This window comes from Solea senegalensis, linkage group LG3 (genome assembly GCF_019176455.1).
Source record: "Solea senegalensis isolate Sse05_10M linkage group LG3, IFAPA_SoseM_1, whole genome shotgun sequence".
In the NCBI taxonomy this organism is placed as follows: Eukaryota; Metazoa; Chordata; class Actinopteri; order Pleuronectiformes; family Soleidae; genus Solea; species Solea senegalensis.
The window spans coordinates 19,639,501-19,656,599 of record NC_058023.1 but is presented as its reverse complement, the minus strand read 5'-3'; the positions used below and the strand labels follow the sequence as shown (position 1 = coordinate 19,656,599).

At 38.9% G+C, this 17,099-nt stretch overlaps 2 protein-coding genes across 4 annotated transcripts; both read left to right on the top strand.

Moving 5' to 3' along the window:
• The first annotated feature begins 593 nt into the window (after positions 1-593).
• Positions 594-2,502, top strand: LOC122767282 (beta-2-microglobulin-like). Its single transcript, XM_044022725.1, has 4 exons — positions 594-790; positions 1,369-1,641; positions 1,935-1,972; positions 2,063-2,502. Exons 1-3 carry the CDS (start codon positions 730-732, stop codon positions 1,946-1,948), a joined length of 348 nt encoding a protein of 115 aa, XP_043878660.1. The 5' UTR covers positions 594-729; the 3' UTR covers positions 1,949-1,972; positions 2,063-2,502.
• A 3,096-nt stretch (positions 2,503-5,598) lies between these two features.
• Positions 5,599-17,088, top strand: irak3 (interleukin-1 receptor-associated kinase 3). Of its 3 annotated transcripts, XM_044021727.1 has the most exons (13): positions 5,599-5,766; positions 6,863-7,051; positions 7,687-7,743; positions 7,854-8,017; positions 8,900-8,964; positions 9,055-9,169; positions 11,865-11,983; positions 12,542-12,740; positions 13,932-13,994; positions 14,363-14,533; positions 14,927-15,284; positions 15,983-16,167; positions 16,279-17,088. In XM_044021727.1, the coding sequence occupies exons 1-12, from the start codon at positions 5,670-5,672 to the stop codon at positions 16,153-16,155; spliced, it is 1,770 nt and encodes a 589-aa protein (XP_043877662.1). In that variant the 5' UTR covers positions 5,599-5,669; the 3' UTR covers positions 16,156-16,167; positions 16,279-17,088. The 3 variants fall into 3 exon arrangements, with proteins under 3 accessions (XP_043877662.1, XP_043877661.1, XP_043877663.1); XM_044021726.1 differs by having other exon boundaries at positions 15,983-17,088; XM_044021728.1 differs by lacking the exons at positions 15,983-16,167; positions 16,279-17,088 and having other exon boundaries at positions 14,965-15,079.
• The last annotated feature ends 11 nt before the right edge of the window (positions 17,089-17,099 follow it).

The following is a 17,099-nucleotide window of genomic DNA, read 5'->3' as shown; positions in this document are numbered from 1 at the left end:
ACACCTGATGGGAAAACAAATGAGAAGTCGTTTGGTGGGACAGGAATTTCGAAGTGTTGAATAAAACCAGTTTAATTGCTGTTAAACCACTGCTGTACAAAGAGTGTTTTGTTATATACAAAGATGTATTTGTTGTTTCAAATCAAAAATACATGTGGGGAGAAGTTATCTCAATATATTTCAACAAGTAAACGCAAGCACAGCATCATTTAAAAGTCTTTCACTCTCACATTTTACCCTCCAACAATGGTGTAGCAAATGACAAGTGTTGTAAAGGGGAAGAAACTAGCATTACAGTATGGTCATTTTAATTGTTTGACATTTTAAATATGACCAACAAAACTATAATAAAACGATGGTTTAGGTTATGATTACGTGTATCTAATACATATGACGAATGTTGAATAAAAGCTCTAACAGTCCAAAGTGAGCTCTAACAAAGACTAACTGCGCCACAACATGGCAACATGTCGGAAAGTGTTCTACCTAGTAACTGATGATACGTCATGCGACTTTTTCCTCTGCTTTTGATTGGCTAATCTACGACAACTGCTTGTCCAAGTTGAGCGCTGCAGTTCCGCCTTCTGTTAACTCGCGACGATCACAGGATCGCCAGGGTTTACTTTCGTTTTGAGATTGGACGTCTTTGCCACTTATATCGTGTGTATTACCTGAAAAAGAATATATATACAGGGCGTTTTTCAGTACAGTCCGACAATAGTTGCCGTCATGAGAGGATTTATCTGCGTTGTTCTTCTGGCTCTAATCGGCGCTTCACTGGCGAAAATCTGTAAGTATACGTGACTGTAGGCCTGTTGTACTCAACATGTTACGGGGAACTTGTGTGTTAGGTTTCAAAACTTACTACAAACGTACTGCCAACGTCCATGTAAAGTATAAAGTTATTATCCATTATATTGTTAAAGTTACGCATAAACCTTGAGAAAACTAGTGTCTTACTATAGACTTAACTATAAACTCATTTACGTGAAAGGTTAGACCATATTATGTGAAGTCAGCCTGCCAATCACTGATTGGTCAGTGTCACTGGAGGAGGCATGTGCAAGATGTCCGACACAATTAACTGTGGGAGGTAAACATAGAGAACAATTTTTTTATTATTATTAGTATTGTTCTTTATTATAATATGTCATTTCAAAATACTGTATGTGAACACTCAACATGATATACAGCCCAAACACATACTCTGTTTATGCAAATAAAAACAAACTAAAAACATTCAAACCATATAGTCCAGACTATATAAATACACAATATTTATTATTTATTTGTATACATATCGTACATATGTATCTACAGTGTTAAGACGGTCTAATTTTCAGTGATTGTTTTTGGTTTTTTTCCTAGCTTCACCCACGGTTCAGGTGTATAGCCATAAGAAAGAAGAGGATGGCAAGCCCAACACCTTGATCTGTCACGTGACCAATTTCTACCCACCAGTGATCACCATCGAGCTGTTGAAGAATGGCAAGCCAATGGCCATGGTTAAAGAGAAAGACCTGGCATTTGAGGAAAACTGGTATTACCACCTGACCAAATTTGCGAACTTCACCCCGGAAAAAGGCGCAAAATACACTTGCAGCGTAACCCACAACGAGAAAACGATCGAGCACATTTGGGGTATGTCTTAGTCTGCTCTGAACGTACTGTTAGCATTGCCATGATAATATTCAGGTAAAGCAGATACGTACAAGGTTTTCAAATGATATGATCAATTACAATCGATCACACATTAATGCACATGAATTCAAAAGGTTTATTGGCAAATTCAGTTTTGCCCTAACCTTAAATGTTTTTCTATCAAAGTAGTTTGCGACTAATTAAGTCATGGATAAATAATTGATTGTATAAGTATCATTGGAACACGTCACAGTGATAGTGTCTCACCAGTGTTTCTTATGTTCCCTCCACAGAATCAGATCTTTAAGCTATAATCTGTGCCTAGTTCCAGGTATGTGCCATATTTACTGTCAGTATATTGTTTGTAATCTGCTCAGTAACGGTGAGAATGACTTTTCCTCCCTATGCTTGTTAATCACAGTTGTGCTCAGTCTGGAGGAGACCCATTTTGACTTTGATGAGCAGCCAACAATTTTGATTTGTGGACAAAATAAGACGTCGTCAGGTTTTGGAGGCACCAATGAACATACTTTAATATTTTGTGAAATCAGCAACTGACTAATGGATTATGAAAATGATTGTTAGTTGCAGCCCTAGCTCTCAGCAACAGGTTTCTCTATGTTTTTAAAGGATATAGTGGTTTTAAAGGGATAGTTCATGCTTGTTGAAGTGTTGTTGTATGAGGTATGGACACAGTTGACCATGGCCAATCTGGAATTGCCATTATCTCTGAACTTTTTGACAGTACTAGATGTCCAGGAAATTCACACCAATTAGACCAGCTGTAAATCACCACATGACAACACTCCTTCGATCACATCAGTGAATTTCTGATGATCATTCGGACGCACACATGGAAAAGTAAGAAAAAATAACTTCTTATGACATGATGTTAAAAGTAGACCAACTCGGAAATGAATTTGCAATTTGTCTTCCTCAAATCATAGCATAATAATTTAGTCATCCGCTACAACGATAAAGTAATCCAACTCCTCTAATGTAGTTGATGGCAACTGTGTTGTGTCCATTTCCTTTGTTGAGAACCTGCTCACTGACAGACATGTTCTCCTTTAGCAAGCTGCACAGTCAGTGCTAGCTGTCTGTGCTAACCTCATACAACATTGCTTCAAAAAAACAAACAAACCCAATAACTATTACTTTAACTGGTGCTTTGTATAATATCTGCTGCTTCATACAGACAGGAAAACCTTCATTTTGAATTGAAAAAATGGCATATATATATACATAAAGAATTTTTAATTTTCAGTGTTTTTTTCTATTATCTTTAACTAAGTACTCTTCCAGGGGATTATTCAAGATTCAAAGTGTTTATTGTCATATGCACAGTAAAGAAACACGTTTCCCTGTACAATGAAATTCTTACTTTGCTGTCCACTCACAAAACACCAGCATAAAGTAGAAAAAGAGATGCTTTTGTAGAAAAAAAAGTATAAATATACATAAGAAAAATATAAATATTACAAATAACTAAAATAACATATATGCATAAAATAAGTGTAAACATATGCATATATACAAGGAATAAGAGTATTACAAAAAAAAACTAACATAACATATATTCATAAAATAAGTGTAAACATATGCATATAAACAAGAAATAAGAACTGTGATTATAAAATATGATTTATTTTAAAGGATGACTTCACACCTGAGCACTTGCTGATGTTATTAACTCATATGGCATATAGTCAACATATCAATAAGTAGACATTCACTGCAAGGGCCTTTTATTACAAATATATGTGGGATTAATAAAAGAGTATGTGGTTGTAAATTCATTTGTCCCTCTCCCTTTGTACCATCAATCTCATCATCAGTGATCAGGGTTCCCACAGGTCTTTGAAAACCTTGAAAGTTTGTGAATATGAAAAAAGATTTTGAAAATAGCCCTAAATAGATAGGGCTTGAATTTTGTGTGAGTAACCTTAAGTAAGAGATGGCAAATTGTGTGATGCCTGGGGAAATGCAAATTCCAAGACCTCTGGCTCACAAAAGGAAATTTAAAAGAGTGGCTTGCCCAACATCCCAAGGGCAATCACTTGGCCAGATGCAGAACGTGCTGCAAATCAATAAAAGTGGACACTGTGCAAAGCGGCTCTTACAATTTGCCCTCCCATCTTAAGCTGTGTCGGCACAGCACTTCAATTCCAGGGAATTTGGTCGTGAAAAGTCCTTGAATTTGATTTCAACTTAGGTGTGGGAACCCAGGATATTTGTCATCAGCGGTTTGTCAGCCATGCCATAATGCATAGAGGTGCTGCACATTAAGAATGCTACCATCTCCTTTGCTTAAAAAGTTAATAGAGTATAATCTTAATTTTTTAACATGTCTGTATTTGTGTAATTATGCAATTTTTACTGCAGCTGTAAGGTGTCAGAAAAGTGTGAAAATGTACCTTCAAGGTGTTTGCAATGTTCTTCAACATGCTATTCATTACAATAAAAATAACTACTGATTTTCATTTGTGTGATTTCTCAATGTTTTCTGTTTTGTTTGCTCAGTCTTTGTTTTCCCTCCATGTCTCTGCCTTTTCTTTCCTCCTGTGATCTGAAAACAAGTCCTGTGAGATATATATGTTACTGTAGCTAAACCAGGCTAATTTATGCCACTATTGTGTTTCACGTTATAACGCAATTTTGTAAGAAAAATATTAGTATGTTGTAAGAACATAGGTATATTTTTCTTGCAATAACCTACATTGTTAGAACAATACACTTATATAAAGTAATACGTTTGTTATTGAAACAATGAAGGCATATTGTAAAAACTGTATGTTGTAAGAACAGAGTTTTAGCTTTCGTCTGCACCATGTGGATGTTTGCACTTGATTTACCCCTCCCACTTGTGGTAGTTTTACTGATATTTATTTATGTGGTAAAATTATATTGCTCTGATTCCTAATATTGTTTCTTTTAACCTGGAAAAGGGTTAACCTGGTTTAGTTAATACTTTAAGTGAAGAAAACCAGTCAATAATTACTCAATTTAAAGCAAGAGGAAGGTGTATATTGGTACATTTTATGGTCTTCCAACCGTCACATGACTATTGTTGGTCCAATGATGGCCACTGACACATTGGCCACTTCATACAGAGAGTAGACAAGTAGCTTTAGTTTCATCAGTCATCAGTCAGTCATCATCTAACCGCTTTATCCTCCACCAGAGGGTCGCGGGGGGTGCTGTGCCAATTTCAGCTACATCGGGCGATAGGCGGGGTCCAGTGTCCAATTTACCTATTCCCCACATTGCATGTTTTTGGACTGTGGGAGGAAGCCGGAGTACCCGGACGCACACGCACACACATGCAGAAAGGCCCTTGTTCCAACCGGGGCTCGAACCCGGGTCTTCTCGCTGCAAGGCGAGAATGCTAACCACTACACCACCGTGTGGCCCGCTTTAGTTTCATATTATTCTCAAACATGATCTAGTTTTTCTAAACATGACCTCGAAGCGCCACCTTGTGGTGCAATATATTGGTTTATGTGAGATTTGGAAAAGGTTAGACTATTATGGTATGGTTAAACTTTTGAACACATAAAAGAACATTTGTCGTCAACAGGTCAACACGGTGCCATGTTTTCCACATGCTGTACACATATAATGCTACGAACACATGTTTTATTATTTATTTACATTATTTATTGTAAAAAAACACATATGTATATATATAATGTAATCAAATGTAATTAGTTACGTATATTACTTTGAGAAAGTAATTGATATAGTTACACTACTGTTACATTTTCAATTGTTATTATAACCAACTGATTTCCAAAGTAATCTTTCCAACAATCTATATATGTGTGTTTGTTTGTGTTTATGTAGATAGTGTGTGTGTGTGTGTGTGTGTCAACTCTGACTCAGTCATGACGTAGGCGGTTTGACGATAAAACGGGAATTCCGCGTTTGAGTAAGAGCAGCAGTAGTGGACGTGGTCACACACACACTCACACGCACAGTCAGTCAGTCAGTGTAGTGAGAGCCGGCGGAGGCTGAATCACAAGCAGATGGACACTTTCCTCTACGATGTCCCTCCTCTGGTGCTGGAGCGGTTCTGTCGAGTCATGGACTGCGGGGGAGACGCGCTCGGCTGGCGGGCACTAGGTGAGCACTGAGCGCTGTTGTTTCTCAGGATATGTGACGGTGAATGAGTGCATGGTGGTCAACAGTGAGGGAGGCTCTACCTCACTAACGGAAGCGTTGATAAAGGCTTTGTAGTCAGTAGGTCTGATTGTTTTCAACAGTCATTGTAAAGAAAGTAGATGCTACCATTTCGCCACTTAGTAATAAAGTTCGCAAGCATCAACAACCTTTGGTTATTTACTCCCACTTTAGTATTGTATTTGCTGCTGCCTCTCTTGGCCAAGACTCCCTTGAAAAAGAGGATTTTCCTGGTTAAATAAAGGAAAACAAATAATGAAAAAGTGTATTTCAAAGCCCTTGTTTTGAAAGGTGCTATACTATTAAGGTTATTATTATTATCATTATTATTATTGTTATTATCATTATAATACCATGCATGATATTGCCTTAAATGATTGTTCTCACACACTTTGCACACACTGTGCTTTATATTTTATATTTTGTTGTGTCTCATTAGTGTTAAGTCTCTTGTTGTGTCTTATTTGAGTGCCTTTCGTTATGTCTATTTAAATGTCAAATCCTTCGTTATTTCTGTTATTTTTGCTATTTTACTGTGTACCTTAAGCCGGGAGTCTCTGCAAAAATTTCATTATGTCCTCATAATGACAATAAAAACTTCTTGAATCTTCTTGAATCTTGAATCTTGAATGTGAAATACCCATAGTGTATGTATATGTATCTATATCATATGTGTGTGTGTGTGTGTCTTCATATATAGTATGTTCTTATATGTTTTGTATTTGTCATTACGTCTTTACATTTGTGTGAAGGGGTTACAGTGAAAACAGGATTCAAACCAGGGATTTGCTTACTTATTTACGTAAATATCTACGATTGTAAAAAAAAAAACAGGTTTTCCTCTGTGTTGCACTGATGTTCTGCAAGGTCTGTAGTTGTTTTTCTGTGTGGAGTTTGCAAAGTCTCCCTCTGTGTGTGGGATTACAAAACAACCATTACACTTTGTCTGGAAGACTGCTTTATAAACACTATATTATGGTGTTGTGTAAAGTAATATGCGTACGTAACATGGCGTCTTTTCATCATCCCTTGCCTCCAGCTGTCCGCATTGTTCCCAGCTACTCAGAAGTTCGTATGTTGGAGCGTCTGGAGGCGGCGGGTCGCAGTCCCACCAGAGAGCTGCTGTGGTCCTGGGCTCAGCAGAACACCAGGGTACAGGACCTGCTCATGGTGCTGCAGGACATGGGTCATCACAGGGCCCTGCAGCTCTTTCAGAGTCCAGCTCTAGGTCAGTTACAGCAAACGCATGGGATTATATGCAGTATTTGAATTCCACATCTGAAATACGTCTCATATGATTGAGCATAAGACAAATGACAACGTTACTGTGATTTTTTTTAATAATGACGACAGGATAAATACCATAGTAGTTATTATATCTCTTATATGTCTATAAATCAAATATAGGTCAATATATTGTGTATTGGTTAATATATGTACTGGATTTCATTCTATATATCGATCAGTATATCTTATATCAGTTGCTATATCCCCTATCTGTCAATATGAGTATATATATACCAGATCATATATTGTGTACTCATTTGCATATTGTATTGTGGTCTATGTGTGTTATATCACTCAAGATTTGAGTCAATATTGATTGATAAATTAGACAAATTATAGACATATTGGAAATATAGCATATCAGGAATATACAGTATATATGTGTGTGTGTTATATATAACTATAATATAATTGCACATGTGAGCATTTTCATTATGTGTGAATGAGTAGACTGTTCCCCTAACGGCTGGAGAGAAGTAGTAATAGTAAGCAGAGGAAATGTAAAGCCCCTTTTTTTGGTTCCTCTTGCATGTGTGATGCCAGCGAACACAACTTCAACTTAACTCTCTGTTCCAGAGTCACCTTTGCCGCAGTGCCATCAACACGTTGAGGACGATTTCACAGCTTCCTCTGGTAATGTGTTATTCTAAGCGGAATTTCCCTTGCCGTCCCACTTGCTTTTTGACTTGGCACATGTGACTTGGTGTAAAAGGCAATAATATAGACATGTCTCTGCACTACAGTGACGCCTACATCTGAAACGCAGCCTCCTGTCATCACTCTGCGAGACATCATAGAAGGAACCCGCCATTTTCATCATGACATGAGAATCGCAGAGGGCCCCTTTGCCAGCGTCTACAGAGCGTGTGTCGGAAATAAAACGTTCGCAGTCAAGGTTTTTAAACAGGTGACTACCGATTCAAAGCTGCTTTCAGATGAACACTTGAAGTCTGAGAATGTTTCCGTAAGTGTTCCACGAGGGGCTGTACGGGAAATTGCAAATGACCAAAAATGGCACCTCTGACATTTTCTGGATCTTTCCTACCCAGTCTAAAAATGCAGTCACACTTGACACACGGCGTGAATGCTTAAAAAGAGCACAAAAGAGAACATTTGTGTTCAATGTGCAAGCCAAATTCCATTCCTCCTGGACACTGGCTGCCCAAAAGAAAGACTAATAGAGATTAGAACTCAGATTGCTGGATTTAGAGTCCGGAGTGCAAACCATTGTACCATGTAACCACGACTGTCCTTACTTCAGTGACTCTACATACACCCCTGCCAATAAATATTTTGCATTCTCTATATTTTAATTTGAACCTAATCACATTTAAAACAGATATTGTGGCTCTAGTGTTCACTGACTGAGACCTGATTTGTCTGAATTGTCTCACATTGTATTCTCCTCTGGTGAGCATGGGTCCAAAAAACCCACCAAAGAAAAACTAAATCAAAAAAGAGTACAGGGAAATTAGATGAAGCTGGTGGTATACAGGAAACTGTCATCACTCTTTTGAGAACTGCTTTTGTGTTTACTGGTGAACAGCTGTTAGCACCGTTGTGGTTTGATGACAGTAGCATATACCCTCATGCTTACCTCAGAAGGTGGTTTGACTGATCAGATCACAATCAGCTCTCAGTGCGTCTTTGGTATGCTTTGGTATCTGCTTTGGTATCTATACCGACATGTGGTCAACCTCTGCAATCTCGTATTCCGTTTTACGTCATATTCTATTTGTCCATAGTCTGTGCACTCATGGAAACATATTTCTTATCCATCATTGTCCAGATAAACAGTGTGTCCTGGAAGAAGCAGTGGGAACTCTTCAGGAAGGAAATGGAAATTCATCGCATGTATGTGCCCACACTCAATCAAAGAAAAATCTGAAATCTCTTATCTTTGTTTTCGTCTGATAGATATTAAGTGTGCTCATATGTTTACAGGTGTCAGCATCCAAATATCTTAGACCTGGTGGACTGTTTTTCTGATGAGGACCACTACTGTCTGGTGTACCCATACCTCCCCAATGGATCACTGCACCACAGGCTACACCAACAGGTACATGTGTCATTAGCTGCTTTTCCATCCAGTGGAATGGTTTGGTACAGTGTGGTGTGTATTTTTTTCCATTAGGAACAGTAACAAAATAACCAGCCCTATAACATTCCATTTTTGCCTGACCCAGGGCTTTACCATTCCACACCATATTGTACTGTACCAAACTGAACTGCACCATTATGGAAACACAGCTATTGATTATGATTTTTATGCCACCTATTTGTTTGCCTGTAAGTAAGATTGTGCAAAAAGTACTGAACTGATTATCATGAAAAGTAGAGTATGGTCCGAGGAAGAGCCTATTAACTTTTGTCATGACAATTTAAGCATGTCGTGGCAGTGTGTGCATGCATATTAAACACATTGTTGGGACATGTAATGATAGATAAGATCAATCATATTAAATATGTCAAGCTACAACTTTTCTTGTCCTTTAATTCAAACAAAACATAAACAGACAAAAAAACCCACACAAATTAAATCAAATTTTGCTCTCAATGCAGCGAGCAGATGACCACAACTTGAAAACGAGGGAGTAAAAGTGGTGGCAACATAAAAAAAAGATGAATTCACTCATTTATTCTCAAATGAGACAATGAAACCTTGTTGGGCTTGTGTTCTGCTGCCCTTCAAAGTTCAAGAAAGAATGGTTTGCTATAATATTCCAGCTTTTTATCATTATTGTTCTCCTCTATGCAGATGACGTGATGCTCTGCATAATCACCATGTTCTGCAAACATTACATTTTAAGTAATCTCTAAATGTCTGTATTTATTTCATATAGTATATAGCACATATATTCCAATATTTAGCACCCCTTGGGTGGATCCAATTAAAGGATGAGGTGGGTAGGTCTAGCATTTTTTCCCCACTGTCTTTAAAATTGTGAAATTGGTGAGATAATGCACGGATTACTATGAACAGGATCTGTCAGAGTACACTTGTAGTGAATACTAACACCTGTTCTTTGAAAAGAGGATGTGAAATGAGTTTCCTTTTGCGATGTTCACCAAGCCAAAACACAATAGTTGCTGGGTAATATTGTACTCAGGAAACAGGACATGAAACAGGAAGTACTGCAGCTCGTGTTACATAACTTGAACAATAATAATAACACAAATGTATTACTACGAGCAAAAGAAAACGAGCCACCATCAATAACACTAACCTGTGTCCTGGAACCAATCTGGCATATGTACAAACAGATACTGAGCCTATGCCAGAGATCAGCCATCTATGAAGATTTCCATTTGTACAGTCTTGGTGAAATTTCACAGCTCATAACTGTGGCATGAAGAGTACAGGCCCAACAAAATTTCTCTTCTCCAGAAACCCCTTTCACTCTTGAAATAGCACTTAAAAAGCACAGTACAGTGTTTTTTAACTGGGGTTGTATGAGGTACTAATACATGATCAGATTAGTGCAGTGGTTCTCAAACGTTTTATACCAACTCTACCTGACATAATATTAGGCTGTCATTGCCAACGTTAAAATACAATGGCGTAAATAGACCGAGCAAAGTCAGCGAGGGACTTTTCACAGGAGTCAGATTTATTCCAAATAAGATCATTTGCTCTCTCATCATCCTCCTCCTCTTCCTCACAGACATACTTCAGACACGGGTATATTGAAATGAGATAAAGGTGGAGTGAGATAAGTGGAATCGGGTGTAGCAGTATCAGAGTAGAAATACGTAAGTATGCATGGCTTTATGGGACCTGATACTGGTTTTGGTATTGGTTAGGGATGCACCAAAATGAAAATTGTTGGTGGAAACTGAAAATCAGGAAGCACTTGGCCAAAAACCGAGACCAAAACACGGAAACAAATTATAATGCCAATTCTTCATGAAGTGCAGGGGATCCGAGTAGATCTTCACTCCGTGGTCTGTCTCAACCTCTTTGTGTAGAGGATGCAAGTTTCGCTTTCGTGCAAAGAGACTTTCCAGCATTTAATACGTTAGTGCTTCCACTGAATGTTATCAGTTTTGAGAGGAGTCATTGCAGTCATGTCATTCAGTGTACAAAGGGAAAAAATTATAGATCCATGGACTGCAAATAAAAATGAACATAGTCTTCCTGTTGCAAAACAAACTCCCCGAAGTCTTGAGGTATCAGAAGTTCACTGACATCACCTGAAGGGACGTATCGGACTATAGCAACTGTCAGTCGCGCTGTTTCTCCTCATATTTGCTGTGCTTTATCATCTATTTTCTTCTAAATGGGAACACATTTTTAGGAAAATTGAAGAAGATGCAAAACTAGCGTTTGAGATCACTAACTCATCGAGAAAAATGTTCACTTACGATATAAGCTATCTGAGAATTAGAAGCTAATTTTGTCATAGATCTCCATTCAAACTGACTTCTTTTTGCAACCAGTGGAGTCAGCCCCCTGGTGGCTAACTGCCACTCCCTCCTACTTCCTTTGCTTTTATTTTCAAATATCAAGGCTTCATCATGTAACCTGCCACTTCTTATTTACATCTTGGAACTGAATTTTTATCTTACATACCAATTTATTTAAGTGTTTTGAACTTAGGTGCACACATTTGAAAAGAACATGAAGAGGCATCTATGCTTGGATTAGCCAACAAAAAGTTGTCTCAGCTTCTTCAGTTCTTTGGTTGTATCAGTTATTTGAAAGCAGGAGGTTTGTTGCATTAAATATTGACTGGCATGTTGTCACCTTGCAGAAACAAGAGTGCCCTCTGTCGTGGGAAGAGAGACTCGCCATCATCAAGGGAATCGCAAAGGCTTTGCATCACCTGCACACGGCCCAGCCCTGTCCAGTGATCTGTGGTAACATATCCAGGTATGAGACACTAAACACACTCACTTCTCAGCCACACTAATATGCACAATGTTATATAGGTGGTTATATGTATCATAAAAGTACTTTCCTGAAAAATGTGTCAAAATCCAGTTTGGTAGGCACATGATTTAGTCAATATCTTTTACAGCTTTCCCATAATACAGAAGCACGCCTTTCTCGTAATCTGACTGGATAATACACAGTCAGTCAGTACATTCACATGCACAGTTTAATCCAGCAAGACAGGCAATCGGACAACTTGCCAAGCCAAGTCCGAGTCCAGTCCGACTAATTCATGTTGAACTAATCAGACTATGTATCGCATTATCCAAGTATGTTAGTCTAAGAGTAGCTTGATTTTACTCATACTTACATGTTTACATGGGTGGGTTTGAATGGGTGAATGATAAAGCATTGTCAACAATGTGGCACAAAAATATTGCCATAGGTGTCGGGTCAAGGGGCATCATAGAGAGGGGTTTATCTTCATCGTTATAATGAATTGTAGTACTTGCGTTGACTGTCCTAATGAAGACTTGTCTTTATTTCCTGTGTCAGTGCTAACATCTTCTTGGACGATGCCCTGCAGCCCAAACTGTCTGACTTTGGCTTGGCTCGTCTTCGTCCTAAGTCAGCCAGTCAGTCCTGTACCATCACTCTCAACACAGGTTCCCACAGCAACCTGGGGTACCTCCCCGAGGAGTACATCCGAGATGGCAAGCTGTCCTCCAGCCTGGACGTTTACAGCTTTGGAATGGTGATTACAACATGATCATAAAGACTGCCATTATTTTTTTATAAACTTCCAGTTTGGTGTACAGGCAGAACAGCACCGGAAGTGTTTTGATCGTAGGCCACAAACAAGACAGGAACGTGGAGAACTTTTTCCTCCACAGATAAACAAGGAAACGCTCTGTTTGTGCCCTTAATGTGAAGAAGCCACATTGACCAGATGTCTGTTTGATTTACTTAGTTGACAATAAACTGCTACTATAACTTGTAGCAGTTATAGTATAATAGTTATAGTTATAGTATGTCATAGTTGTGTAATTAATACATATAGTATATTCAACACTTTTATTATTTAATTTCATTCATTCATTCAATAATCCACACTGAGCGTCAGCACAAAACAATTAAAACCTATCCTCGTACGTTACATGAGGCCACTTCCTCATGTCGTCCTCCCACTCAATACTAGTGAACAGATGTGAAACTGACATGCCATTTTAATTTGTTATTGAGAGAGTCTTCCCACAACATTTTCAAGAAAGTGACATTGTCTCGTTCCATTCAGGAATACAAGAAGGAAAGTCCAACCTTTAGTTACTTTTGCATTCAAATGTAAGGTCTGTAAGCTCAAGGCTAATTATTCTCCCTTCGCTGAGTCAAGAACAGGACCAAAACAAAAAATATCTACATACTATTCAATGTCTTTTGGCTCGGTTTTTGGTCTCCACCACCTCTACAATGGAAATGTAGCCCATCTGAGTGAGAAGTGAAAATATGGTCATTAAAACCAAAACAATGAGTTTGTAAATTATCCCTTGGGTCATTACCTACACCCCCATAAATCTAAATACTGTATGTCCTCTGCTTTTTTGAGTCATGATATTCTCAGACAGACAAATGAAGCCTATGCTCATAGTCAAATGATTCAGGCACTGCACCCAATATTACATCTAGAAATGTTACCTGAAAAATGAACAGTAAGTACCAAAAGTACTTGTTATATGTTTTTGTGTTAGTATACTAACACCTCTGGTGTTTGAAATCACTGTAGTGACACATACTTTCCAAAGATGCAAGCTAAAAACACCGATTTTCTATAGGGTTGTTGTTGCAGGAGAGTGAAACTCAGTGGTGACCACGTGTTAACGCAGAATGACTAAGTACATCCTGTTTCAGTGAATGTCTTGACATTAATCACAGTTTACCTTGCCCTTAGCTTATATTGGAAGCAATAACAGGACGGAAGGTCATCGAGGATGGACCTAGACCAACACTGCTGGTGAGTCATCACACACACAAACTTGTTTTTATATCTTAGTAAGGACACACCATAGATATAAGGTATTCCCTATCACAACGAAGTGCCTAACCCTAACCTAAACCCAATTCTAATCCTTACCCTAAAACAAGGTCCTAACCCTTTAAAGTTGTGAGGCCCAGACAAAATGTTCCCACAAGGTCACAATGTTTTACATGTTCACTCTCTCACACTTTGTTCATTCAAATCTGGACTCACGATCTGTGATGCTGATGATCATTTGTACGTGGCTTATAATGTCGTCAAAGGACAATTATGTCGCACCCATACCAGCAGAATGCACATCACAGTGAGGTCCCCTCTCATGTCCCCTCCCTTCTGCCTTTCAGAGAGAAGTGTTTGTCACAGTGGTGGAGGAAAGTAGTGGCGGCCTGGACTCCTGTCTGCAGTTTTTGGACAGGACGGCTGGCCAGTGGCCGACTTCCATGGCCCTCAAACTTCTGGATCTGGCCATGAACTGCATTGTCAGCCGCCACCGTCAAAGACCAAACATGGAGAATGTAAGCAATATGTACGATAGTACTTCATTCTTCACTTAAAAAGTTATACTTCTGGATTTTTTGAAGTGAGGCTGGAAGAGGAACGTTTATATACTATATATGTGCTGCCTGGGTACAGGGAACATTCAGACAGGTCGTCTTTCAACCTCACTTCAAAAATCCTGATCTCTCTCTCTTTTTAAGGACCAGTATGTGTGGATGCAGTGGATGAGATAGATTAGGGGTCAATAAATGGCAGACTCCAGTCCAGATCTGGACCCAGATGTCATCTGGACCTATTTCCATAAAGTATATCCACTTTTATAGAAGATCATGCGCTTTGAGGGAGAAGCCAAAAGAAAAAGATTTAGAAAATAATATTTTAAAACCCACTTAACCAACCTATACACTCAGGTCCTTCTGGCACTGAGTGAGTTGCTTCTTCCACCCAGATGCCCGCTCGCCGACCAGCCGCACAGCCTGGACGATAGAGCCGCTATATATGTGGTGCATAGACCCTCATCCTCCATACCAGTGGAGCATGATGAGCAGAATGTGGTACCTGGTTCTCCAGCACAGGAAGGACCCTGTGAATGCAGCCAGTCGGAGGTGACATATCTGAGCGACAGTATGGCTGCCCACGATGAGGCTGAAGCTGACCTGTACAGCAGCTTTCCTGTGCAGTGCAGCTGTTCAACTGAGGACGGTGGACTGCCCTGTGAAGACTGCAGGGCCAACGGACTCATTTCTGACCCCACCGGGAGTCCTCACTGTACGTATTTTTACCCTATTTTTTAATCTGTTCATACCGCAGTGTTTCACGAAAAGAACTTGAAATTACCATGTCAATCACTCGACCCCAGCCCAGTGGGTTTTTGTTCAAACTCAGCCATTTTTGGCTGAGTTTGAACAGAGTAGCCTGCCCTCTGGTGGTGAGAAAAGAGGTACACTAGTAAAATAATAGCATAGTAACCAATGAACAACAAGAACTCCTTGCTTTTTTTCTCCTTTGTTTTACATTTAATGAAGGATATTTTTACAAAACATGAAATTTCTTGAGCAATATAACTGCAATTTCAACAATATCGTGAACGTACTATTTACACATCACACTGGATCTAAAAAGGCACAAACATTTAGTCACAGGTATCTGGAAGAGAAAAATATTGTATTTGACATTGCGTTTAGATTGTAATCGTAGTGTGAAATTTTAACAAATTCATCCTGTGGGCCAGATTGGACCCTCTGGCGGGTCTGTTCTGGCCCCCGGGCCGTATGTTTGACACCCCTGCATTAAAGTATCAGCATTGCGAGTAAGTAGCATCAGTATTGATCAAAACCTAATGATGCCCATCCCTATATAACCACCATTCTCATGTATTAAAATGTGTATTAAATGTATTCAAAGCAACCAGGTCAGCTATTTACACTTGTTTATTTACACGATGATTGTGTTCTTCTGTGTTGCAGCTGACTTATGTGTGGTGGAGAATGAAGCCAAGTGCAGGCTGAAGAACAAACTGAGTTTTTATAACAAGGGGCTGATTGACACGGAGGAGCTGTTCTCAGAAACACCGATGCAGCAGGGGGCCGAACGACAACAAAGCAGCATGCAGTCACCTGTTGGGACAAAATCTCAGTGACGGGACTAATTGGTAAGGGAGTTAACCAGCAAGCACACAAATATCGATTCACAAATCTTTTTGTGTACTACTCTCAGTGCTTCCCTACAAACCACATAAACTACCTTCAATTTCAATTTCCAGTTGTTATCTTGATGTGTCACAAACATCATGACATCTTGACTCGTAGCTCATGATGCTGTGCTACACCTCCATCTGTTGCGGCTTCTTATGACAACACCGTAGTTCTCGATGAACTCTTCTCATGGAGAATATCCATAACTGGAATTGTCTAATCAAGCCTTGTGTCTTTTTTTTTTAATAAACCAATGTGATAAATTCATTAGGGCTGTCTCCTGGGGGCACTGATAACAGATGGACGATTAAGCCATTTTATAATGTCCATTTTGTAGATCGTAAGTCAGTGACATGTCAGCTGTGTAACAGTGTAATAATGATGTGGACATCAGGGTCCATCAACACATTTCAAGTCAGGCAGGATCAATGCAGGATGTTTTAATGTATGATTTTATTTGTAAATTAATATTTCAAGTATTTATCAAGATATTATGCTCATAGTATGTTATATTTATTAAATTAAAGATAAACCATAGCTCATGGGGTCAGTGCCTGTGTAATAACAGTTAAAGGACATACACAGACTCGACACAGAGCCTAGCACTGTGAACATACATTAATGTGATATAAACAGAAGCTGTTAAACTGCCCCCCATATGTTCTCCTGGATTCAGTTTACTGCAGTGCCTTACCTTATTTAAATACTATCTTGTCTGACCCTCTTGTGTCAATATTAAGGTGTTTTATATTAATGGTGATAAACAAACTAATCATTTGAATATGTTTGTCTCGGTGCTGTGTTACCTGTGTATACTGTTTTGTTATTGTATTAATAGTACATGTTGAAAGCGATTAAAAAGAAAATACAAGACAAGACACTATGGGTC